Source organism: Sus scrofa, chromosome 7 (assembly GCF_054392235.1).
Source record: "Sus scrofa isolate SSC_HxYL_T2T_F1_AM1 chromosome 7, Sscrofa_HxYL_maternal_Yorkshire_Landrace_v2.0, whole genome shotgun sequence".
Classification (NCBI taxonomy): Eukaryota; Metazoa; Chordata; class Mammalia; order Artiodactyla; family Suidae; genus Sus; species Sus scrofa.
In genome coordinates, this window is record NC_139389.1 from 16,746,501 (window position 1) to 16,772,057 (window position 25,557).

General features: G+C 40.2%; 2 protein-coding genes across 8 annotated transcripts in view; one reads left to right on the forward strand and one right to left on the reverse strand.

The window, feature by feature from the left end:
* CDKAL1 (CDK5 regulatory subunit associated protein 1 like 1) overlaps nucleotides 1-25,557 on the forward strand; it is a 951,913-nt gene that overhangs the window by 805,015 nt on the left and 121,341 nt on the right. The window lies entirely within an intron of this gene.
* Nucleotides 14,476-25,557, reverse strand: part of LOC146401220 (uncharacterized) — a 159,387-nt gene continuing 148,305 nt past the window's right edge. For all 3 annotated transcript variants that reach the window (XM_084967560.1, XM_084967559.1, XM_084967557.1), the window contains 2 exons: nucleotides 17,858-17,914; nucleotides 14,476-16,412 (listed from right to left, as the gene is read on the reverse strand). In XM_084967560.1, coding sequence (XP_084823686.1) covers nucleotides 16,363-16,412; nucleotides 17,858-17,914 — 107 coding nt within the window. In that variant the 3' untranslated portion in view covers nucleotides 14,476-16,362. The remainder of the gene's footprint in view (nucleotides 16,413-17,857; nucleotides 17,915-25,557) is intronic.

Sequence of the window (25,557 nt, forward strand, 5' to 3'; positions counted from 1 at the left end):
GTTAGCATCCCGTTAAGCAGATAGTCACTGGTTAGAAATCACTTTGTCAGGAATCAATTTTTCACCTGAGGCTGTGGGAAATTCTTGTGGTGTGTGGGTGGTGGGGTCCATCATTCCAACAGAAAGGGTAGATAGTGCCCCACCAGCCACCCTGCCATCAGCTCTCCGCTCATGGCAGCCCCATGCTGAGAACTGCCCTTCCACTTCTCCCAACTTGGATAGGAAAGTGAGGGCCAACCATGGATGACCTGGGGGTGGGGGTGAGGCTGGGGATGAATGTCCACCCCAAGAGCATCCCAGGAGAACCACTAAGTGCGAGGGCCTCTGAGACTGCTGAGTGATTTTCAAAGAGAAAGGACAGCTTTGCAAGGCAGCATGGGGAAAGCAAGCCAGATTGCTGCATGAGGAGGCAGAACAATCTAGAAAAACATCACAATCAACCACTAAATGTGTGTCATCAAACATGAGACCATCCTTACCTGGCACTAATGCAGCTGAAATAGATCATTTAAATAACTTCTCATTATGACTGAGGCCAACATGGCCTTTACCCATCCCATCTCAAGAACACTGACACAACTGCCTGAAGTACAGGAAAATATCATATTCTTCATCATCAGATGAAAATGTTGTGGGTACAGAACCAGAGAATAGGCTTATCTTGGATGTTTTTTGGATGCCTTAAATTTAAACAATTGGGTTTGTTGTTGTTGTTTTTAGTAACTGCACCATCCTAGTGACCTTTTTTAGATGAAAGGAAGACTTTGAGTTTCATTGGGAAATCTCTTCACCTCAAAGGTGTTACACAACATTCTCAACTGTGGTATTCTCTGCCCGTAGCTCTTTGAGAATCAGGATCCCGTTTTTGCTTTGTACCCATCGTGTGGGTCAAGGAAAACTTTAAAGACGAAGCCCAGCAGATGGATTTGAGCCCTGGCAGACTGAGGTACAGGGCATGAAATACGCAATATGTGTAATCCCAGGACCCTGCATCGCCTCTAATGAAAACCTAGGAAAGTGACTTGCTGATCCTTGGTTTCATAATTAGAAGTTTTGCAGGAACAGACCAAGTCAGGAGAAAAGGTACACTTTTATAACTAGCGGTTGCTATAATTAAAGTTATTAGTTAAGGAAGGGCTGTTACTCGGGGCAAAACAATCAGAAAGAAGTTTTAGCCATTAAGTCAAACTCGCTGTGGTTGTGAGGGTTTGGGTTTGTTTTTCTTCCCCTTTCTTTCTGGAAAACAAAACAACCTCAGGCAAGTGTTCTGTGCTTCTCGAAGAGCATCTTGACTCCGTAGTGGCTGGAGAGCAAACAGTGAACAGTGAACTGTGCTGTTGATTTTATCAGCAGGTTAATTAAGAAAGCTGTTAGTGATGATAACAACAACAAAAAAAGTCCGGCGCATTTTCAGTTCCCACTGACAAAATCCATGACCTAGGCAGAACTGATGTTTATTCAATACTAGGAAGACATGCTGGAGGCATTTAGAGGAAGAGGTTGACCAAGAACGCCGAAGATCCAGTACGGGTTGTCCCCTATGAATAATGTTAGCAGAACTGATCGTTTGCTATTCCACATGCTTTATCCTCTCATGTAAATTATGTAAGCCAAAGTGTTCTGAGCCTCAGATTCACCCTCAAAGTCCAGTTCATTCATAGTGGAGTCGTGGTAAAGGGACCGTGATTCTAGCTCAGAATCTGAAACTAATGTGTTAGGTGGTTTGAAACGGTGGGCTTGACCCTGTGTTTCCACTTCTAGACTAGGTATGCGTACCTTCAATACCATCCAGCTTCAGGAGCCCAGGAAACCCACCTTTCCCATGTAGCATCTTCCGCTGGGGGAAATCTGTTCAAAACCCCAGTGCAGGATGGTAGGGAGTGCATGGTTCCCAGGGCAGTGGCACTGAGTGGGCGCCAGCCTTCTGTGGGATAGAATCACCCCTGCTCCAGCTGCTGCTGGGGGGGTGGGTAAAGACTGATGAGGAGTTTGAGAGTTGGGTGTTGTCCTTTGTTTACAAACCCTGAAGTCAGACTTTGATCAGGAAAAAGCTGCCAGTTCCCTAGTAAAGCTTAAAGTAAAGCCTAGTAAAGTATTTCATTGACCCTTGGGGTTGGCTGTTCTGCTTTTCTTTCCATGGCTGTTCAACATTCCTAACCCACCAGAGTTTGTCCCCTTAGAAACACCATGAGCCATTTCCTCATGTTGCTGACAAGCTCACTAGGACTTGTGGCGTTGCTTAGGGAAATAGAAAGGGGTGAAATGGAGGTATTGGCTTTCTCTGGCATTGGCTTTCTCTCCTTGCTCTCTTTCTCCCTTAGGGAGGCCACCGCTAGTGATTCCCCAGTTGGGACTGGCCCAAGGCAGGAGCCACTATAGAAAAGAGAATGCAAGAGGAGTTCCCGTTGTGGCTCAGTGGTAACAAACCCAACCAGTACCCATGAGGATAGGGTTCCATCCCTGGCCTTGCTCAATGAGTTAAGGATCCTGAGTTGCCATGAACTATGGTGTAGGAAGCAGGCAGAGCTTAGATCCTGCCTTGCTGTGGCTGTGGTATAGGATGCAGCTACAGCTACAGCTTGGGTTGGACCCTTAGCCTGGGAACTTCCATATGCCAAGGGTGTGTCCCTAAAAAGACCTTAAAAAAAAAGAGAGAGAGAGAAAGAGAGCAAGAGAGGAGACTCTCCCAGGTGGCTCTAGGATGTAAGGGAGATGTAACTGACAAACTTCTGCCTGTGAAGAACAAAGTCAGATGTGCTCAAAATGTTTTTCTGACACAGTTATTCCTTGCCTCAGAGATGAGTTAATAATCATTTGTCCAGGTTCTGTCTGTTGATATTTGAGCATCTTTAGTACTTAAGCTCTAAATTTAATCCTGTGATAGTTTGGACCCTTTAAAATCTGGTGGTAAAAGATAAAATGTTAACTCCCGAAGGTGAGTTCAAAGATTTGATGGAGAAATTTAAATACACTCAGAGCATCTCGCTCACTCTGGTTTATAGGAGCAAGTGTATTGTGTATCTGAACAAAGTGGTATGATGGCATATCGGAGAGCCCAAAGGAAAGTGAGGAGAGAGACTTGATGAGTTACGTGGAAGGACCAGAGCACACCTTTGGAAAAGTCTTAATAGCAAGGGTAGAAGGAATTCAAATAAACAGAGCTAGAAGAACTGAGCTCTGAAGATGGAAGTTCATCTTGGGGAGTTAATTACACCACAAAGTAGATAAAAGCATAATCTCAAAACTGGAACCTATGCCAGAGGCATAGACTGGGACTCTTTATTGCTTTTCAAGGGTGACAGTTGGAGTAACATGGGGTATTATTGGTTATTTATCTCCACTCCATCCTGTTTGTACCTCACATTTGTTTCATGGGATGGTAAAGCTTAATTTGTATAGTTGTGTTGACCAAATGCCAGGAAGAAGGATGGATGAAGGGGTGATACGAGAGATGGAAAATAAGTGAAGCTAGTGAAAATTCAACTTTTTATTTTATTTTATTTTTTGACAAGTGGTCATACTACTTTCAGGTACATGTGCATTTTCTCCATTTTCACAAGCTGTTCTAAGTCTAAATATCATATTCTGATTTTATCATTTCCCTGTTCAAAATCCTCTAAGTCTCTTCATGTCCGTGGAATAGAGTCCAGCAACCTCGCCTGGCCCTTCTAAAAGATCTTCATTATTCAGATCCACATGTGCTAAACTAAATATATAGCTGTTGGTCCCCATAGTGTATGTTACTGGTCTCCACCCAGCATCCATCTCTCTGCCTTCCTTCCTTTATCCTAAGATAACCCTTATTTTTCTCAGATCTTCTTTGATCCACCACTTGGAAATGGTCTAGGGGTAGGGAGGGGTGGGAAGGGAGGCTCTGATTGGTCTAAGAGTAGTCCAACCCCCTTGCCAATGATTGGCTTAGGAATGTGCTAATAACACAGTTCTGGCCAATGAAATATGAGAAAAGTGTCAGAGGCCTCTGGAAGTTTCCTCGTTCCTGAGAGAGTCTTAGGGAGAAGCAAAGTCTGCTTTGGGATGATGCATGTTTGGCTGGGTCTCCTGGAAGTAAGCCGACCCCAACGTTGGAAGAACACAGCGAAAGAACCTGGGACCTTAATGGCATCCCCAAGTTGCTCAAGCGAATAACTCTTAAGTCTGTCCTGCCTCTGGGGATCCTGTGATGTCATTTTTCATTTTAAATCAGCCTTTCAGCTCCTTGCATCCCAAAGCATTGTACACGATCTTGTTCTCATTTTTATTTTCTGTTTCAACCTAATTCAAATCCGGATCTTTACTACTTCAGAGTCCCCAGCCACACGCATCTATGCTTCTCTATAAATACCTCCCGACCTCCCTCCCGCTGCCCAGCTACTGAAACCCTAGCCATTAAAAACCTTTCTAAAACATCGTTATCACTAAGACCTTTTCCTGATAACCCACTCTCACCTCCCAGCTTCCAGAAAGTTTTCCTTTCTTTGAATTCCAAAAACCCTTTCCTTACATCTCCTCAGGCATTTTTCATATTCGGGCATCATAGTTATTTGTGTGAATGTCATGTCTTTTTCTAATTGGAAAGTCCTGGAGAACCGGGGCTGTATTGTTTATAGCTGAGTATTCACCACCCTCCTAGAACAGAGTCTGTGTTTAATATAAAGCACTCAAAATTGTTGAAGGAATCAGATATTACTAAATGATTTACCACCCACCCTCTGAGAGCTCAGTGAACACTAATTGGTGTAGAAGTAAAGTAAGAACACTAATTATAAAGCTGATTTTTTAAAATGTCACCTCCGTGTGAGAAATGTATGAAAATGAAATTTTTAAAGAATCTGGGCCCTCTAGTAGGTCCTACTGAGTGAAGTTTCATGAGGACAATTGAATGATCTTGTAAACAATAGGATCAATTCATTTAGAAAGCTCTTTGCATTTAAATCGCCTAGAGAGCTTGGCTATGGTTTTTCAGTTGAGTGAAACAGTCAGATGCCCAAATTTCAAAGGAAAACATGAGAACAAAAGCCAGCGCAGAAATTGTGCTCCCACTCATCTGATGAAATATTGATTCATAGGATTTATAACTGTGATCAACCTAACAAATTAGGAAATTAACATCTTGGTTTGAGACAAAGGTGGTATTCTATACTGTGAAGTGGCAACAGAATAATTACTCTAAAATAAGAAACCATGGGTCAATAAGCTTGCATTTCTCCTTTATGAGGTCTTTGCAAACAATGACCTTATTTGCTGATCTCTGACCCAAGTCTCCCTGTAAGGAGACAGCAAAGATTGGAGACACATTTTAACTTTGTCATATTTTATTTATTTGAATTACTTTGAAATATTTTATACATGCAGAAAAATACAGAAGCTGGTATTTCTGATACCCCATATACCCAGCTTCCTGACTTAACGTGATATTTTGCTACGGTTGCAATATTTATTTGACATTTTGTATGTGATACTCAGAATACATTTCTACCAGATTTTGAATTCACTAATTTGTTGTGGTTTTCTCGAGTGTTACTTTTAATTTGGCAAAATTTACAGAGAGTAAACTGTACAGTTAATAAGTGTGAGTCCAGTGACTTTTGACAGACCTACATACCTGTGTAAATGACATCCCAATAAAGAGGTATATTTTCATCACTCTCTTTGCTCCTGCCTTGTTGCAGTCAGTCCCCCTCAAGAAGCAAATCCTGTTCTATCACAATAGATTATTCTTGTCTGTTCTTAAAATGTCATTTAAATGAAATCATATGGTATATACTCTTTTGCGTCTGACTTCTTTAGCATGACAAAATGGGCTTAAGGTTTACCCATGTCGTTGCATGTTTCAGCAGTCTTTCTGAGTTGCTTAGTAGTATTCAATTGTATGAACACACCACAATTTCTTTATCCTTTCTCTTGCTGATGGACTTTAGGTTTAAGTTTGGGATTATTATGAATAAGTCTCACAATGAACATCCTTGTGTGTGTCTTTTTGTGGATATGTGTTTTTGTTTACTTGAGTTAAATACATAGAATGAAATTGCTGAGTCATAGGGAGGTACATTTTTAACTTTATAAGAAGCCAAAAAACTTTTTTCCATGGGAGTTGTACCATTTTATATACCCAGCAATGGTGTGAGAGTGCCACTTGCTACACATTCTTGCCAACATTTGATGGTTGTTAGTCTGTAACATTTTTTAGTGGAACAAGTGGCTTCTCATTATGGTTTTAATTTGCATTTCCTTGTTGACTAGGAAAACTGAGCACCCTTTTATATGTTTCTTAAAAAAAATCGTTTCAATCTACTTCGGTAAAGTGTCTATTTAAGTATTTTGCCCAGTTGGAAATAAGTTTTTCATTAAAAATACTCATTTATAGTAGATTTTATGTATTTTGGATTCAAGCCCCTCTTTTTTTGTTTTGGTTTTTGGTTTTTTGGTTTTGTTTTGTTTTTTTGGAAGAGCTAAGTCATATACCCATTCGTTATGAATTGTCATATATTTTGCTTCTGTGTATGTTATAAATTTTATAAAACTATGTTATTATAGTTATTTAAATGGGCAATTTGTATTAAAGAAATCAACCACATATTTACCAAGGCTGGTGGTATTGATTTCTCTCTGTGTAACTAACTGAATTTCCATCTGTTATCACTTTTCTGCAGTCTGAAGAACTTCCTTTCGCATTTCTTGGAGTGAGAATCTGCTGGGTTTGAATTCTCTTAGCTTTCTTTTATCCAGAAATTTATTTAAACCTCTCTTATTGAAGGATATTTTCACTGGCTGTAGAAGCCTAGGCTGACAGTTTTCTCTCTGTGATTTTTACATCTCATTTGATTGTTTTCCAACCACCACTGTTTTTCATGGTAGTAGTTATTTGTAATTCTTATCTTTGTGCCCTGATACACAATGTATCTTTCTTTTCCTCTGAATGCTTTATGATTTATCTTTGATTTTTAGTATTTTGACTATGATATGGCCAGGTATGATTTTCTTGATCATTAATACCCCTCATCAATTTTGGAAAATTCTCAGCTACTATTGCTTCAATTTTCCCCCCATTCTCTCTTTCCTACATCTCCATTTTTCACTATGCTAGAACACTTTATATTCCCCACAAGTCAGTAAGGCTTTGTTTATTTTTTATTTCAAAAATTTTCTTCACAGTAAGCAATTTGTGAAAATTTCTCTTAAGCTATTTTCAAAGTCATTGATGCTTTCTTCTATAGTGTTCAATTTGCTGTTAAGCTTACCCAGGGGACCTTTTATTTCAGATTTTGTATTTCTCAGCTTAGTATTTACAATGGCTCTTTCTTAAAATCATTTTTATGTATTGACTAAGATTCGTTATCTCATACATCATATTATTCATGCTTTATTTCATATCCCTATGCATATTTTGAAATCTTTCGATGCTAATCATAACATCTGGGTCATGTCAAGGTCTGTTTCCATTTTTTTCCCTTGATTCTTTGAAGGTTTAGTAATTTTTTATTGCATGCTAGACATTGTGGATGATACATTATAGGGAAAATTGATTATGTTGTCTCCCTTTAAAGGGTGATGATTTTTGTTTTAGGAGCAGTTATGTATTTGGTAGGTCTTGATGTAGTCAGATTTTGTTTTAGGGTTTCTCAGAATGGTCTCTTAGTATTTTTGTCCTAAGTCTTAGGGAAAGCCCTTTACTCTAGGACACAAAGCATATGAAGACAGGGCCTTTCTAGGGTCTCAATGTAATGCTTATGTTTTGTTTTCAGTGAGGATTGTCCACCCCAGCTGGGCTGCAATCCCAATGTTTACAAACTCTTTTGACCTCTGATATCTCTGTTCAGCTCTCAGCCTCCAAGCAGCAGAATTCAAAGAGTCAGGCTCTGTACATGTACTTCTTAGTTTTTGGTCCAGGCTCTGAGGGAATCTGCACCTAGTTTTCTTGGGCCCCAGCTCTATATAACTCCCCCTTTCTCTGGCCATGCCTCCAAAAAATTCTAGCTGCCTTCACAACACATTCTGGGGAGTTCCCATTGTGGCTCAGTGGTTAACGAATCCGACTAGGAACCATGAGGTTGCAGGTTTGATCCCTGGCCTTGTTCAGTGGGTTAAGGATCCAGCATTGCCGTGAGCTGTAGTATAGGTTGCAGACATGGCTCGGATCCTGCATTGCTGTGGCTCTGGTGTAAGCTGGTGGCTACAGCTCCGATTCGACCCCTAGCCTGGGAACCTCCATATGCCATGGGAGCGGCTCTAGAAAAGACAAAAAAAAAAAAAAAAAAAACACATTCTGAATAATAATGGTAATATGATTTTAATAGAAATTTCTTTAGTATTTCAGTATTGGTTATTTCCAATAAATATTTTATCTTGTTTAAAATTTTCCTTCTATTTTTATTTGACTTAGAGGTTTTGCCATGAATGCTTACAGAATTATATCAACTACTCTCTTATCGTATATTGTTATAATCCCATCTCTTCCCCTTAATTTACTAATGGAATAAATTATGTTGATAAAATTCCTAATACCCATTCTTAGATTTCTGAAATAAATTCTTACTTCATACACCCTTTTTAAAGCCCTTAACATTTAAATTAACAAAACAGAATAAGAAGCTTTAAAACATAGGGTGCTTAAATAAAAAAAGGGAAAATACTTAAGTTTCAGTCACGTTATCTTACTTCAGCATATAAACGCAAGTCATTTAACAGTTTTTTTTTGTTTGTTTTTTGGGTTTTTTTTTTTATATTTTGTCTTTTTAGGGCTGCACCTGTGGTGTATGGAGGTTCCCATGCTAGGGGTCTAATCAGAGCCATTGCTGCCGTCCAACACCAGAACCACAGCAACACCAGGTCCGAGCCACATCTGCTACCTACACCACAGCTCACGGCAATGCCAGATCCTTAACCCACTGAGTGAGGCCAGGGATTGAACCCACAACCTCATGGTTCCTAGTCAGATTCATTTCTGCTGCGCTACGACGGAACTCCATCAGTTAATAGTTGAAAGAAGTTTATACTGCATTTCTCTACTTGTGCTTCTAAGACAATTACATTCAGCTTTATTGTGGTATAATGTATGACAACTGCACATTAAAGACTGAGTTGATACTGTGAAGTGAAAAGAATTTCAAATCCTACCTCTGCCATTTATGAACCAAGTGAGCTTCTCTGAGCTTCTCTGTAAAATGGGGTAAAAATCACACCTACCCTGCAAGGTTACTCTGAGCATGAAATGTAGTGGTGGGTGATGGTATGCTTTGTAAGTGGTAAGCTATTGTTGGTGGCTTTTTTTTCTTTTTTTTTTTCTTTTTTTCCAGAATCACTCTATGGTATTTCTCCCACCCCACCCCCCTTTTTTCCTCTCTTCAAAAATTAACATTTTAGGATTTTTTTTTTTTAAGCAGTTTAAAGTTCACAGCAAAACTGAGAGAAAGGTACAGAGATTTTTCCATATATTTCCTGCCCCCTCACATGCACAGTCTCCCCCATTATCAACTTCCCCCACCAGAGTGGAGCATTTGTTACATTCAATAGACCTACATTGATACATCATCATCACCCAGAGTCCATAGTTTACACTAGGGTTCACCCTGGGTGTTATGCAGTCTATGGGTTTGAATAAACATAAAGTGACATGCATCCACAGAGTATCATAACAGAGTATTTTCGCTGCTCTGGAAAATCCTCTGTACTCTGTCTAGTCATTTCTCTCCCCAAAGCCCTGATAACCACTGTCCCATGGTTTTGCCATGGCTGTTCTTTACTACCAGTGGTCCCCAAGGAGGGCAGAGCTGACGTGCGACAGTCCCTGCTCAGGAACAGGTTGTGGGAAGATTGACCCTGTTGTCACTGCCCAGCCCTGGATTCACTGTCCTGGCTGCTGGGCAGGCCCCCCGAGGGTCCTATTGCTGTTTGGGGAGGCATAAAACAAAAAAAGAAATCACACTCTCGTTTCCTAAAAAAGAAGGAAAACAAGGAAAAGGGCAGAGAAGTTCATTTGTCCCTGAGGAGAAAAAGAGGAAAGAAACTAAGGAAATTAATTTCTGAAGACTGGGACTGTAGAAACGACAGAGTTCTCACCCTGCTTCCAGTATTCCAGGGAGGACTAGTTCATTGTTTTTTCTAAAGGAACAATGGGAAATGACTTATACACTCCAGTTCAACTGCCTTCACATTTAACCACATCTTTAGAGGTAGGCTTGGAAATCTAGCCACCTAAAGATTTCTGGGTTGTTTGTTTTTGTTTGTTTGTTTGTTTTAAACAAGTGCATTGTAGATTAAACAAACAAAAATCTTGCAAAGACATTTTGTAACTTAATTCACCTTTCTGTCTTTACCCAAATCCTTCATATACACCTCATCAGCCTAAGCTCCAAACGCCTAAACATGTGATGGCAATGCTTATGAAAGGGTCTATGTGGAAGGGAGCTATTGAATGGCTGGAGAATGGCGATCAAACATCAGGACACATTGCAGAGGAAAGCAGCTGTTCTGTTTGGGAAAGCCACGGAGATGCTTTGGAATGGTCTTTGAGGAGCCGTCACCAACCTCTAGTGGAGCGTCATATACACAGGGCTGCCCTAACACCAGACAGTAAGAATAATGGAGAATTTCAGAGTTGATAATATTCTAAAGAAAACCCTATTAACCTATTCTTAGCTAAGGGGCCAAAGTTTTACATGTACCAAAATGTATTAAACAAATGTGAACATACACTCTCAACTTCTAACTCTGGGCAATGAAACTATTAAGTTGCAATATTAGGATTTAAGTACATCCACTTGAATAATTTAATTTTTGTTTCAGATAGGTTAAATTCCTGTAATTTCCCTTTTTTTTTTCTTTTGAATTTAAATCCTAGTTCACCTAGAATTTTTGGTATTCTGAGAGATCTGATTTGCCTAAAATAGATGTAAAGAGAAACCCTCTGTATGGATAACCAGAACAGATCATGTTCAATGGCAAAACATCCCCCTGGTTCAGCTCTATAACCCTGCAGACAGGTAGGAGAGAAGCTGGGTTGGAGGGCAGCTATCTGTTGATGGCATGGTAGATCTTCTGCCTCTCATTTGTAATGTGATCTATTTGTTTGGTAGCCGAGTTTGTTGTTTTTCAGGAAAAACACTACAGGGATAAACATATGTTTCCATGTTGCTATTCTTTTGGCTTCCACAATCCAGGATATAGGCCTGCTTACTATTCCATTTGTCTCCTCTGGGAGACTCACAATAGACTTGTTAAGTTGCATTAGCTTGGGTAGATGCAAAGAAAACTCAGGGACTCTTTAAAAGCAATGATTAAAAAAAAAAAAAAAAAAAAAACTAAACAAACCAAGATGGCAGGAGAAAAGAACAAATTTAAGGAAGAAGTGAAAATGATGATTGATGATGATGATGCTGTTTTAACTGAGACATTTAAAGGCTGCAGAACATTGAGAAATCAAATTAATGACCTGGAAAATAAACTCAGATTAAGAAGTGTCAGATTGGAGGATAATTTTGATGGGGTAGAAGTAGGAGAAACAATGGCTCTTTCCCCTCCACACAGAACATTGCGAAACTGCTTTGGATGAATAATTTTTAATTCCTTCCACAAGCCATATTTTAATTTCCCTTAAAGCTTGATGCAGTGACAGCAGTCTGTATTTTATATGTGAGATGAGAAATTCTTGCAGGGAAAAGGCAACTATCTTAACTTCCTTTGGCCTCTGATGACTTTTTGTTTCTGTGCAGAAGCTGACAGAGCTAGTGGCTCTGATGGTTTTCGATTATATAGGGCTTAAACCAAAGTCATTAAGAGTACTAAGAAAAACTGTAATTGTAATGTATACATGTAAGGATAACCTGACCCCCTTGCTGTACAGTGGGAAAATAAAATTAAAAAAAAAAAAAAAAAGAGAGTACTAAACATTGTAAGTCAAATGCTTATCTGGCTAACTCCAATTATCATATTTAAAACACATACTCCCTTGAACTATTATCTTGATAAGTATCTTTCCAAGATTGTGCTGAATCAAAAGAATTATTGAGTTGCAAAGAGGAAAGTATTTTAGAGAAGATGTGAGAGGCAACACATTTTCTTTGTTCCTGATCCTCCTGGGAGATTCCCAGAATCTGTCCTAGAGTCACAGTGGGTGAATGGGATTCTTATTAATGGGACTGGGTGTGAGGCATCATTATTGCATGGGTAATAAAGAACAGTTATAGAGCAACTGCTCTTATGCCAGACACAGTTTATGCATAAGTGCTTTCTATGCATAAATTCAAATAGTCTTCACTCCAATCACAAGTGGGAGGTATGGAGTTCCCATTGTGGCTCAGTGGGTTAAGAACCTGACATAGTGTCCGTGGGGATATGAGTTCAATCCCTGGCCTTGCTCAGTGGGTTAAGGATCAGCATTGCCGAAAGCTGAGGTGTAAGTTGCAGGTACCCCTCAGATCTGGTGTTGCTGTGGCTATAGTGTTGGCCCGCAGCTGCAGCTCTGATTTGATCTCTAGCCTGGGAACTTCAATATGCCACAGACGCAAGCATAAAAAGACAAAAATAAAAATTAGATTTTAAAATAAAAAAACATTTTTTAAATGGAATGTGTGATTAGTATCCCCATTTTAAAGATGAGAAGAGCAAGCCACAGATGAGTCAGGTCACTGCCCCTGGTCACAGCTATTACAAAAGAGGCAGGACGCATATCCAAGTTCTTCCGGCTCCAGAGTCCACGCTTTCAACCACAATATTGTGGTTCTGGGTTATTTAAAGACAGTGGAATTTAAAAAATACTCTATTTCTGGCCATGGGTGTAAAAATATATTCATTTGTCCCAGAAATAGTTTTGTTAGCAAGAGGAAGTCTCTTTTTTGTTGCCCACTCATTTTAAGTCAGTTTAAGTACAAAACAAGTCAGAATTTCTGCACTGCCAAGGAGAGTACAGGAAAGTGCAGAGAAAGCAGGAGAAGCCTGTGTTCAGAGGGTCTTATATGACCCTCTTGGCCCAAACGGAATCCAGTTGGATGGTTCCCTTCTTTAAAAATATGGAGCTAAAATTTAAAGAACTGATTTTTCTCTTCTTAACTAATTTTATTTCCTTTGACACAGTGGCTGGTATAAATTGTACAGTGGCTGTGAGTGATAAAAGAAATGCCTTAATCCAGAGCTGAGAAGAAAGAATCTGTTTGGAACCAGGGACTCAGGAGGTGTGAGAAACGCCTGAGTCACAAGGGGCAGAGCTACTCTTAGGAGAAAAGAATGTCGGTCACTGCAGCTCAGAGCAATAGGAAGCCCATTTTCTCTTAACCTGATGCTATCTTGACACCCTGGGGTTAGAAATAGCATGGTTTTTGTTACTGCTGTTGTTGTTGTTTTACCACTCAAAGGATAATTTTAAACAGCCTTTCCAGATGGTTGAAGTAGCTATAATCTGGCTAACATTCCTTGGAGGGTGGAAAGTCCATGTAGAGCAAAACAGAGAAGAGGTTGGAAGGAGGAGGGATGAGCCTTCATCACGAAGGGGAGGGTTGTACAGAATCAGGAACTCAGAAAAGGGATGCAAGGAGAAGCCCAGGCATGACGATTACACCCATTGCTTTTTTCTTCCTGCTTTGCAAGGTACAATATTTTCCACCAGAGGGGAAGAAAGTGCCTTTATGAGTTTGAGAGCTCAAGCTGGTGAGGGGAAATACACTTAAAGGAAGAGAGTGGTAAGGGTTTAGAAAAAAATATGAAAAGCCATGGAATTCTACCGACACTCAACAGGATGGGATTCCATCGAAACCACACATCGTGGCTGCCATTGCTTAGAGTCAAAGGAAGGCTTTGCTTAGATCTCTGCTTTCTACATTGGCATTGGGAAAGAGTATGGTTTCTTTCTTTTTGCAGTGTTTTCTGGCTACAGGAAAACAGCATTCTTCAACATTTTACATTCAGAGGGATTTTAGGCTGAAAGAACTTTCAGAGTTACTCTTTTGCAAAAAGCCCGTGTCCTTGCAGTTTCATTGATTAATATTTTTGATATTGTAAGTTAAACCCATATTTGATGAGAATCCCGAGGGATAAAAACACGACTATATAGTGATTACTGCAGTGGACCAAGTTTCCAGGTTATGTGCTTGAGGACATGGGCAAAGGAGGTACAAGTTCTCTTGGCAGATAGTTTTTTTTCAGTGAATTGTATTATATTTATAGTTGTACAACCATCATCATAACCTAATTCTAGAATACTTCCATCCCAAACCCCCAGTCCACCGCTCTCTCCCTACCACCTCGCCCCTTTGTAACCATAAGTTTTTCAAAGTCTGTGAGTCTGTTGCTGTTCTGCAAATAAGTTCATTTGATCCTTTTGTTAAATTCCACACGTAGGTGATACCTTTTGATGTTTATCTCTCACTATCTGACTAACTTCACTTAGTAGGATAATTTCTAGGTCCATCCATGTTGTCGCAAGTAACATTATTTCATTCTTTTTTTATGGCTGAGTAATAATCCATTTTATGTATGTACCATATCTTCTTGTTATTAAATGAATTTATTACATTTACAGTTGTACAATGATCATCACAATCCAATTTTATAGGATTTCCATCCCACACCCCCAGTGTATCCTCCCACCCCGAAAACTGTCTCCTTTGGAAACCATAAGTTTTTCAAAGTCTGTGAGTCAGCATCTGTTCTGCAAAGAAGTTCATTGTGTCCTTTTTTCAGATTCCACATTCAGTGAAAGCATTTGATGCTGGTGTCTCATTGTCTGACTGACTTCACTTAGCATAATTTCTAGGTCCATCCATGCTGCTAAAAATGCTGGTATTTCGTTCCTTTTAATGGATGAGTAATATTCCATTGTGTATATATACCACGTCTTCTTGATCCACTCCTCTGTTGATGGACATTTAGGTTGTTTCCATGTCTTGGCTATTGCAAATAGTGCTGCAGTGAACAATGAATTACATGTGTCTTTTCAAGTCTTGGTTTTCTCTGGATATATGCCCAGTAGTGGGCTTGTTGGATCATATGGTAATTCTATTTTTAGTTTTTTGAGTAATGTCCATACAGTTTTCCATAATGGTTGTCAATCTCCATACAGTTTTCCATAGTGGTTTCGCCAATTTCCCACCAACAGTGTAAGAGGGTTCCCTATTCTCCACACCCTCTCCAGTATTTATTGTTTGTAGACCTTTTGATGATGGCCATTCTGGCTCGTGTAATGTGGTACCTCATAGTAGTGATTTGCATGTCTCTAATAATAAGTGATGCTGAGCATCTTTTTATGTGTTTTTTTGGCCATCTGTATGGCTTCCATAGAGAAATGTCTGTCTAAATCTTCTTGGCAGATATTTTTATTTGTGAAACGGGACAATACTTGCAGTTGATTTTCAGTGGTGGGGATTGATGTGGGCTGGTATTGAGTAATCATACACGGTGCTGGGTTTGATCATCTGTGAGGAGAAATTTGAGGACTTACGTGCTTCAATAAGCAAGGTACTATTATCACTTGTAATTTTTTAAATTAAGGAATTACGCATATGTACCCCTTACTGCAGATGGCACAAGAAGCCTGTCAAATGCATTAACTTCATGCTTTCTGGGATGGTAAAATTATGATCCACTTTATGCAGTTCTGAAAAAAGTCAAGTTTGAGTTAGATTTCATATGTGACACAAAACTTGGGATGACCTTCATTTTCAATATAGTCAATATAATGCCAATTTACAACTGAAATGAAGAATTAAAATTCTACTGAGGGAGTTCCTGCCATGGTGCATGAAAATGAATCCGACTAGGGACCATGAGGTTGCGGGTTCGATCCCTGGTCTCGCTCAGTGGGTTGAGGATCCGGCGTTGCTGTGAGTTCTGGTGTGGGTTGCCGACATGGCTTGGACCTGGTGTTGCTGTGGCTGGCAGCAATAGCTCCAACTGGACCCCTAGCCTGGGAACTTCTATGTGCCGCAGGTGTGGCCCTAAAAGGACAAACGACCAAAAAAAAAAAAAAAGAAGGAAAAATTCTACTGAAGACGAATCTTCTTACAAGGTGCATTTCATTTCCAAGCCAATGCTGTCTTTGCTACATCGCAGTTTAGAATTTAATTATTTTGCTTTTTTGTTTTCATTTAACATTGTGCCAAAAGCATATCTGATGTCACACTTTCTTAGGGGGAGGTATGACATTCTTTCAAGTACCCCAGCCGTGTTTTTGAACATTTAAAAGAACATCGTGTGAAATGTCAGTGTTCAGGGTGAAGATCAAGGGTGCTGGAAGATTCATAACTGTGGTATCTGGACCCTGTTGGAAACACAGGCTCTTGCTTGCTCTCCTCAGTCCTGGTTGGGGTTTTGCAGAGTCAGCAGGAGGAGGCTATGGCCACACCCGTCTTCATTTTAAGGAAATCGGAGAGCGGTTTAGTAGATTTCAGTTGGGAGGGAAACAGTTCTTAAGAGAAATATGTAGACTGTAAGAGAAGGAAATGGAAACTTGTTTGCTGGGGTATCTCAGAAAAAAAGAAAGGAGGAAAAAAAAATCTTATCTGCCTAGCTTGGTTAAATATGCTTTTGTATTAGATGAGTGTGTAAGGGTGTAAAACAGTTGCCTTAGCTTTAGTGGGGCGAGGGGGGTAGCAAGAAAGATAATTCAATATAAAACTCTCAGAAGCCAAAGTTGAGTAATATTAGCACCCAGGTTATTCTAGGATGTGGATTTCATGATAGCGGGAGTTGGGAACCCTCTCTTCCTTCTCGGTGTCCCCTTCATTTCCTGGGAGGGCGCCGCCCCCCACATCCTCTTCCAGGAAGGAAACAGCTGGCTGTTCCTTCATCCGTGTTTTTTGAGGGGCTCTCCAGTTTCCTCCCAGGAAATCACTCCACTCCAACCAAGGGTATAAAATGTTCCTTGTCCATGGATTCACCTCCCCAGTAGACGTACTCTGTCCCTAGTGAAGTACCAGCCTCGTCTTACAGTTCATACGTTACGTTTGGATTCAGGCACAACCTCTACCAGAGCTTTTGCATCTAAGAGCTGCAGTGCTGGTCACGTGCCTTGCAGAGCCCCCACCTCTGCGCCTATCACCCAGCAGTGAGATCCCTTTTCTCTGCAGAAGCACATGCCTTCCCCCACGCTGGCAGTCACTTGTTTTAGCGTTGGCTAATCACCAACACTGCCGTGTTAAGTGAGATTCAGAGCTGCTGATTGCATTTATTGCATAAATTACTTCATTATTAAAATCAGGTCATTTGAGCCCCCAAACCATTAACATGAAGGTTATTAACATAATTTCATAAGCTAATAAATCAAGCACAGGAAAAGAATTAAAGGGTTCTTAGTGATAAGTGTTTCTTCAGAGATTAAGGAACACAATTTTCTTATGCATATATTAACATTTTATGAGTAGGTTCCTACAAAAGTAGGTTTTTGTGGGTTTTTTTTTCCTCTCTGCCTACATGACTCATACTCCTTCTCCTTCATACTCAGCCTTTGAAACTCATTTTCAAAATTAAGCGGTTTTTTTTCCCTTTTCAAATAACTATAAAGCAATTTTCAACTGAACCCATTAGCCTCCTGTGATATACACTACCTGTAAAATCCTTATCTTTTCACACTTCTCAGACTGCAAAAGCTTTGGGGTTGGGGAGGGGGGCAGCAAGGTAGAGTTGGAAGGAAACATACCTTGGATTGGTCTTAGATAATGCAATTTTCATTCTAGGTGAATTTCAAATATATTCCTAGTCTTAAGAGGTTCTGGTGAAGTTCTAATTATCTCTCTAATTACAACACATACTGAGGTTAAGTGTTCTTATCAAATGGTGCATTAAAAATGGGTTTTATTCCCAGGCTGGATCTAATAGTCTGAGATACTGGCCTGAACACACAGAAATTGGTTCCCTCATTCATTTCACTTACCAGATTGTGAAAGATTCGGAGGGTCAGAGCCATCATTATCCAGTGCAATGATGTTGCCTAGAAACGAAGATAAGTTCCAATGTAAATTAGGCTATAACAACTCTATCCTTTGTGCAATTCATGTAATGTTTTTAGCAAATAGCAACTGATGGATCATAATTGAAACACGTGGAATGCTGTTAGCAAGCATTATGTGTGGTTTTACAGGTGAATTTGGGAAATGGGTGGGACCAATGGTTCTTTCTAAGAACAAGCACAGTGATCACACCACACCTTTTTCCTCTATAATCTCCAGTGACTATAAATATTCCCCTAAATAAAGCACTGATTTCCCTGCACCGCCTCTTGTCTGCTTGCTTAAAACCTTTCAATAGCATCTCATTTCTCTTAGACTAAAAAAACATTTCTCAGCATGGCCCACAAGCCTCATGTGGTCTCTAGCCTGCCTTCATTGGTTCAGCCTCATCTCCCAGCTTGCTTTGCTGTTCTGCCTGCTCGTTTTAAAGTTCTCCATAAGTGCCTTTCCCCTTCCCATCACAGGGCTTTTGCACAGACTTCCCTATCTGATTATAATGTTCTTCTCTGCTCTCCGAACCCATTAACTTCTTTTTATTCTTCAGATCTCAGCTCAAGAGCCACTTCCTCCACCAAGCCTTCCTTGACCTCCATGATTCCAAGTCTTTCCTAGCTGTGATAGTACCATGAATATCTCATTTAAATGTTTGACACAATTACCATTGCGTAATTAAATTTCATAGTGTTTTTTCCTATTTTAAACATGTTTACATAGAAAATCAAAATGAAATAAAAAGACATACACTAAGCTATCTAGCTTTGAATTCTGTTCCCATTTATACCAAAACCTCTCCTTTTACAAACTTTTTTTTTTTTTTTTTTTTTGTCTTTTTGCCTTTTCTAAGGCTGCTCCTGTGGCATATGGAGGTTCCCAGGCTTGGGGTCTAATCAGAGCTGTAGCTGCCGGCCTACTCCAGAGCCACAGCAACGTGGGATCCAAGCTGTCTGTGACCTACACCACAGCTCAAGGCAATGCCGGATCCTTAACCCGCTGAGCGAGGCCAGGGATCAAACCCGCAACCTCATAGTTCCTAGTTGGATTCATTAACCACTAAGCCATGACGGGAACTCCTACAAACATTTTTTATTAGATTCTTATTTATCTTTCTAGTATTTCTTTTTTTTTCAAGGATGAATACAGGTATACATCTTGATTTTCCTCTTTTTAACACAAATGATAACAACATATGTTATACATGTTCTACACCATGCCTTTTCCTCCCTAACAAGGTACTCTGGAGCTTGTTCTATAACAAGACATAATGAATCTCTCTCCTTTTTACAACTGCATGAAATTCCACCATGTAACTCTTCCGTTGTTTCTGAAACCAGTTCCTTATGCTGGCGGTTGAGTTATTCTCGGTCTTTTACTAGGATAAACTACGCTGCAGTAATAATCACATGTGCCTCTCTCTCTCTGTCTGTTATTTTATGCCAGTGCAGGTTGTATGTGGAGCAAATACCCATGAATAGGATGGCTGGGTCAAAGGATAAATGCATCAGTCATTTTGTTAGAAACCACCTTATTTCTCTTCCAGTGGGTTGTACCATTTCTCACCTTTATCAGCAAAACACGAGTGTCCATTTCTCCACTGCTTTACGGGTGGTGTTGCCCAACATTTGATTTAGGTGGTAGGAAATGGTACTCAGGGCAGCGTTAATGCTTATTTTTCTCATTTTGAGTAAGGTTGAGTATCTTTCCATGTGCTTAAGGACCATTTGTAGTTTTTGTGTGTACAAACTGTCCACATTTCCTGTCCATTTTCTCTTGGGTGCTTTATCTTTCCCTTCTTGTTATCTTGGTGCTTTTTCTTATTGATATTAATCATTTACCTGTGATATGTGTTGCAGATATTTCCTCCAGTTTGTCATTTCTCTTATGACTTTGCATAGGGTGCTTTTGAGTGGTTAATATCTATTTCTTCTGCTAAGACACTAATATCAGGGAGGAGAGGTCCCATGTCTCTGTCCTGTCCCCAAATCTGTGTCTTCTAGTGTAAAAAATATGAGTCTTATTATAGGGCCCCTTTACCTCTGAAAGTCTATGATTCTATTTCCTGTTCTTTCCTTTTGGTTTATTAAGTTTCCAATGCCTTCCTCTCCCTCTGCCTCTCTATACTCGGGCTTAAAGGTCACACACACTATTGGGAAATGTGGAAACATGGTGTCACCTGAGAAGCGCCTAACAAGGTTCCCTCCCCCATATATCCCACCTGATTTTCATGTGAAATGTCACCAGTAGTGAGAGATTCTGTCTTCTTCTTCTTTTTCTTTCTCTTTTTCTTTTTATGACCACACCTGTCGCATGTGGAAGTTCCCAGGCTAGGGGTCAAATTGGAGTTACAGCTGTTGGCCTATGCCTCAGCCACAGCAACATGGGATCTGAGCTGCATCTGCAACCTACACCATAGCTCATGGTAATGTCAGATCCTTAACCCACTGAGCGAGGCCAGGGGTTGAACCCATGTCCTCATGGATACTAGTCGGGTTCATTACTGCTGAGCCACAGCAGGAACTCCCAGATTCTGTCTTCTCAAATCCCACTAACCGTACATTCTGGTCTCTGTTACTTCTTATCTGGACATGAGCTAGTCTCCAAGTTTCTTTGCCTAGACCTTTTTTTTGTTGTTGTTGTTGTTTTCTTTTCTGCTTTCTTCACAGTCTATGTGCTGCTCCAGATGACATTTCTATATTGGATATTCTATAGCCTTGATCCGAGTACTCTCTCATCTAACTCACTTCTTTTATTATTAAATTTCCAAGTGCCTTCATGTTAAAGCATCTAGGTGCATGTTCAGCTGCAAGTCTCACAAGGCCAGCCCTGGTCCCTTCCATCATGTAGGCTACTCACTGTCATGCATCTCCATCCTCTTCTCAGGCCAGCCCTTCCACCTGACACATCCTCCTCTTAACCAGGTCTAATTCCACCTACGAAGTATTACCCATTTATCACCATCCTCCTCTCAAGCTGTGGATTAAACTGCTTCCCCAATGCCCTCATAACAGCTTGAATAAGAGATCATTCTGCATGTTTTTCTTGGAAAGAAAGTACATGGCTCTCTACCAGAGTATAACCTCTTCGAGGGAAGAAATGTATTCTTTTTCACCCTTGTAGGGCCTGTAAGAAATAGACCCTAAGAAGTAGTCTCTAAGGCATTTATTGATTGGAGTTGAAGTAACACTCAATCTTGGGAATTTTAATTTAATTTGCACAATACTCCTGGGATGGTGGCGAATTAAGTCTTAGATAAGAGTTCATTAGTTTAGTAGTCCTGTTTTTTCCTCTTAAATTATGGTTCAGTAAAATATAAGCATGTGTGTGTGTTGTGCACATGTGTGCACACACATGTACACACCATTGCATGCTCGTGGGAAGGGAATAGTGTTGAAAGGGAGGGGAAATATATGCAGGTCAGAATAGAAGGGCCCTGAAGAGGATGTCCTTCCTTCACGGTTTTGCTGAAGAGTAATTCTGCTCGTTCCTGAAACAGCCTGCCTCACCATCCTGCTGAATTCTACCTTTCCCATCTCTTTGATTTTGGATAAAATTTATCTGTGGAAATTTCTCTAATTAACCCATAACCACCACACCTCTTACATCACTCTGATGGGTTAACACATTCTGCATGGATGTGTTAAGACATGACCGAAACCATCTAATATATCTTGAGGTTATCATTTATCCTTCTCATCACCTCTTTGTCCTTCTTGAGATATATTTCCTAACTTAATCTTGTGTCCTTCCTGAGATAGTACTTCCTGATTTAATCTTGTAGTCTTTCCAGAGAAACAGAACAAGACCATGTGAGAGGGGAAGAATTCTTCAGGACACTCGATTTGGGTCAGACCCTAGTGCTCTTCCCCCACAACCCTCTCATTCCATTGTGCCCCTGGCTGCAAAATGGAATCAAAACTACATTGTTCCAGCCTCCCTTGCAGCTTGTAGTGTTCATGTGACTAATTTATGGTCAATGAGATAAAAGTAGAAGTGCCACATATACTTCCGGAACTGCTCTTTAAAGTACGAATGTGGTCCCTTTTGAGCCCTTTCTCCTGGCAGAGAGCGGTGTCAAAGTAACAGATGAAGCTTCAGGGACCATCTTAGATTGTGAGGTGGGATCCCTGTGCTCAAACTGGCAGTATAGCCAGGTAGCACCTGTGTCTCTGATGACTTTCTGCCTATGCACGTCTAGGTAGCTGCCCCTGGGCATCTTTTACATGAAAGAGAAGTAAGATATTTGTCCTTTGCAGATCTTCATTAATTAGGGTTCCATTATTCATGGCCAAACCTAATCCTAACTGAATACAGTTGTAAGAAAAATCAAGACCTGGAGAATTACCAACAGCCCTCAAACAAGATCCAAATCGATGCTCTCTCTGGATAATAAGAGTTTTGGGAATCTTCCAAAGGGAGAGGAAGAAGATCATTGTTGAATGCTAAAGGATGTGTTCCCTTCTCCCTGGTGAGAGCAGAGAATGTGCCCATGATGCAGTTCAAAGATTCTGGGAGGGCAGGAAGTACCAGAAAACTGAGTTTCTCAAGCGGAAACCACAAAGGGTTAAGGAAGCTGGAGTGTAATGAATGCTGGCATTTTAGGCTCTCAGAAGCTGGGTTCAAAACCTATGAGATGTAGACTTCCATGGCATGGTGTCTTCATTTCTCAACCATGGAACTAACTTTTGTTTATGCTAACTAACATATTAAAATCACTTTGTAGAGATAACAGCCATTCTCAGGAATTTGAAAGAAGAGAGCTTGGAAGAAGGCTAGCCTGACTCCACAAAGCAAACCACCCAAGAAGATTCTTGTCGAAAATGCAGTGACATGGAACATTACATATAGCAGAAAAGCGGAGCTCCAGAAAGGAAAGTGGCTCTCCCTAAACCACCAGATCGTTAGTTACTCTGAGTTAGGCTCTCAACTCTCCTCCCTTCAGGCTCCTAGACCAGTTCTCCCTCCTCAGGACTATTGTATCTGCAAATTTAATCCACTCTCCATCAGGAAAACTGGTTGTGTCCCAGGAAACTGGGCTGAAGCAGAGTGGAATATTCAGTTTAGCCATGAGGCCATGGGTATTCAAACACTGTGCTTCTCCACAAAAGAGAATTATAGCTTTCTAAATGTCAGCAAAAAAAAAAAAAAAAGTTCTTTTAGGTTGTATCTTTCTGACTAGAAGAAATGAATCTTACAGGAGATAATAGGTGATAAAACACTGTGTGTGCAGAGAGGTGCAGCGCAAAGCAACATTCTCACGTCTTCCCCATGGAGTTAGAAATCTCCAGGTCCCAAGAGTTGACAGGTGGGCCAGTCACAGTTACAGTTACAAAGTTGTGCTTGAGATAATGAAATGAAAAAATAAATACAACAAATGTTTTCTTTGGTACTAGATGACAGTTTTCCCAATGCATTAAACAATAATGTTATTTTAAAAAAGAAAAACCAATATGTCGTTTCTTTCTACTAAATTAGCATATTCCTTAGTCATTCCAACTAACACTTGTAGGTGTATGAAGGTGCTAGATTTGAGTTGGGTGTGACAAATCCTCTTGTGATGGGAGATGTCCCTGTTCACAGGCTCTCTGCCCCATCACTTCAGAAAAGGGGTCTATCTTAGAATCTCAGGTTTTGAAAGAAACCTCTTCATTCAATATGTGAGTAATCCGATCCCTTCATTTATAAATAAGAAAAATTAAAAGAAAGATTGTGCTCGAAGTCACAAAGCTAGTTGAAATGTTAATACATATCTCTTCAATTCTTTTTATATCTTTGCAGAACAGATTAAAAAGAAATATTTTTTCTTCCCCTTCTGTTTTTCACCCACCCTCATTCCAGATGAGGTCTCTCTCATGTTTGAAATCATAGATATGAGACAACAAAGTACTACAATCAGATTTATCATATGATTTTTTTTAATCTGAAGGGACAAAATGTATCATGACCATTTTTTTTCTCACCTTTGTCATCATCTTTTTATGCATGGGTTGAACTGGCTCTTTTCTGCACTGAGGTGTGTGTGTGTGAAGATGTCATGTGTTAACAGCTAATTAGTAGCATTTCCGAACAGAAGTAGGTCTTGCTATCGTGGTGTTGGATATAGCTGCTGCTCTTAGGTGTTAGCAAAGAAAGCCCCACACAATGGAGACTTTAGCCCAGGACCAGCCTTTACTGGGAGACTGCCAAGTAACTGTGTTGGTCGTTAGTTGGTCTGAGCAAACTGCTAGATACCCGAAAGTCCCTGGTAACCCAATGCTAGCTCTCAACACCTCTTACAGATATTGACATGGAACAAAGAGCAGGGACTCAAAAGGGGCAGCAAATACCTGTGAAAAGAGCCATAGTGAGAAGAGAAGGGGACTGAGATTGTCACTAGCACTCTACCTCTAACCACCCCATCCACCTGCATTGTCAAGATAGCATTTGGTGGAGTTCCCATTGTGGAGCAGTGGAAACAAATCTGACTAGGAACCATGAGGTTGTGGGTTTGACCCCTGGCCTCACTCAGTGGGTTAAGGATCTGGCATTGCCATGAGCTGTGGTGTAGGTCACAGATGCAGCTCAGATCCCACGTTGCTCTGGCTCTGGCATAGGCTGGCAGCAACAGCTCTGATTGGATCCCAAGCCTGGGAACCTCCATATGCCGCGGGGCACCCCTATAAAGACAAAAGACAAAAAAAAAAAAAGATAGCATTTGGCCAAGCTTACCATCCTCACACAGAAGTTATTAGGAAAAGGTAAAACAATGAAATTGCATGCTTTGGGGGAAGCAGGAGAGAGAATGCCATATTCATATAACATAACTAGGAAGTAAAAAAATTCACACCTTCTATACATAATTCATGTGATTTACTACTGACAGGAACAGTAGTACCTAAAATATCAAAGTTCTAGTTGATGCAGTCCAGGAAATTCAATATTTTGCCTTCAATGAAATTGATTAGGGTGTAGTAGTTTTTACTTTTCATTTCAGACATTTAGAATGAAAAGGAGCTAGTTTTCCCAGGTTTGACTTAAAAAACAACAACAAATGAAGTCATCAATATTTATTCAGCAACAATTCAGTACATATGGGCCTGTGCTCAGAGATACTGGAATTAAAACTCGGACCGGCATGTCTTATAGTACATTTTAGACATCTTATAATTCATACAAATGCCCTATTGAGCACCTATTCTGGACCAGGCAAAGAAGGCTGTTTTGGCATTACTATTTTGAGATGGCCACTTAGTAATTGCCACCTACTTCCTTTTTTTCCTTCACAGGGAATACAAAAATTTCTGAACTCTTGTCACTGGTGTTAAGAGAAAATAAGTAGAAGCAAATTGTCACACAGAACACAAAGAATATAATTGATTTCACAATTACTTAGTACTCCCAAAAAGCAAACCATAGGGACTTCAAGCTTAACACAGCAGATAAAAACAAACAACCCCCAAAAATCCCAAATATGACTATACCTCCAATCTTACTCAAAGTCCCACTATGATGATGGTAAGAGAATGAAAAAGCACACGTCGGCAAGGACAATGGAGACAAAGGCCACTAGCATTATTTTGAAAGTCAGGGAGCAGGTGGATGAGCAATTACTGACTTACTAGACAGGAGAAAGCTGAATGGCAAGAGCCTA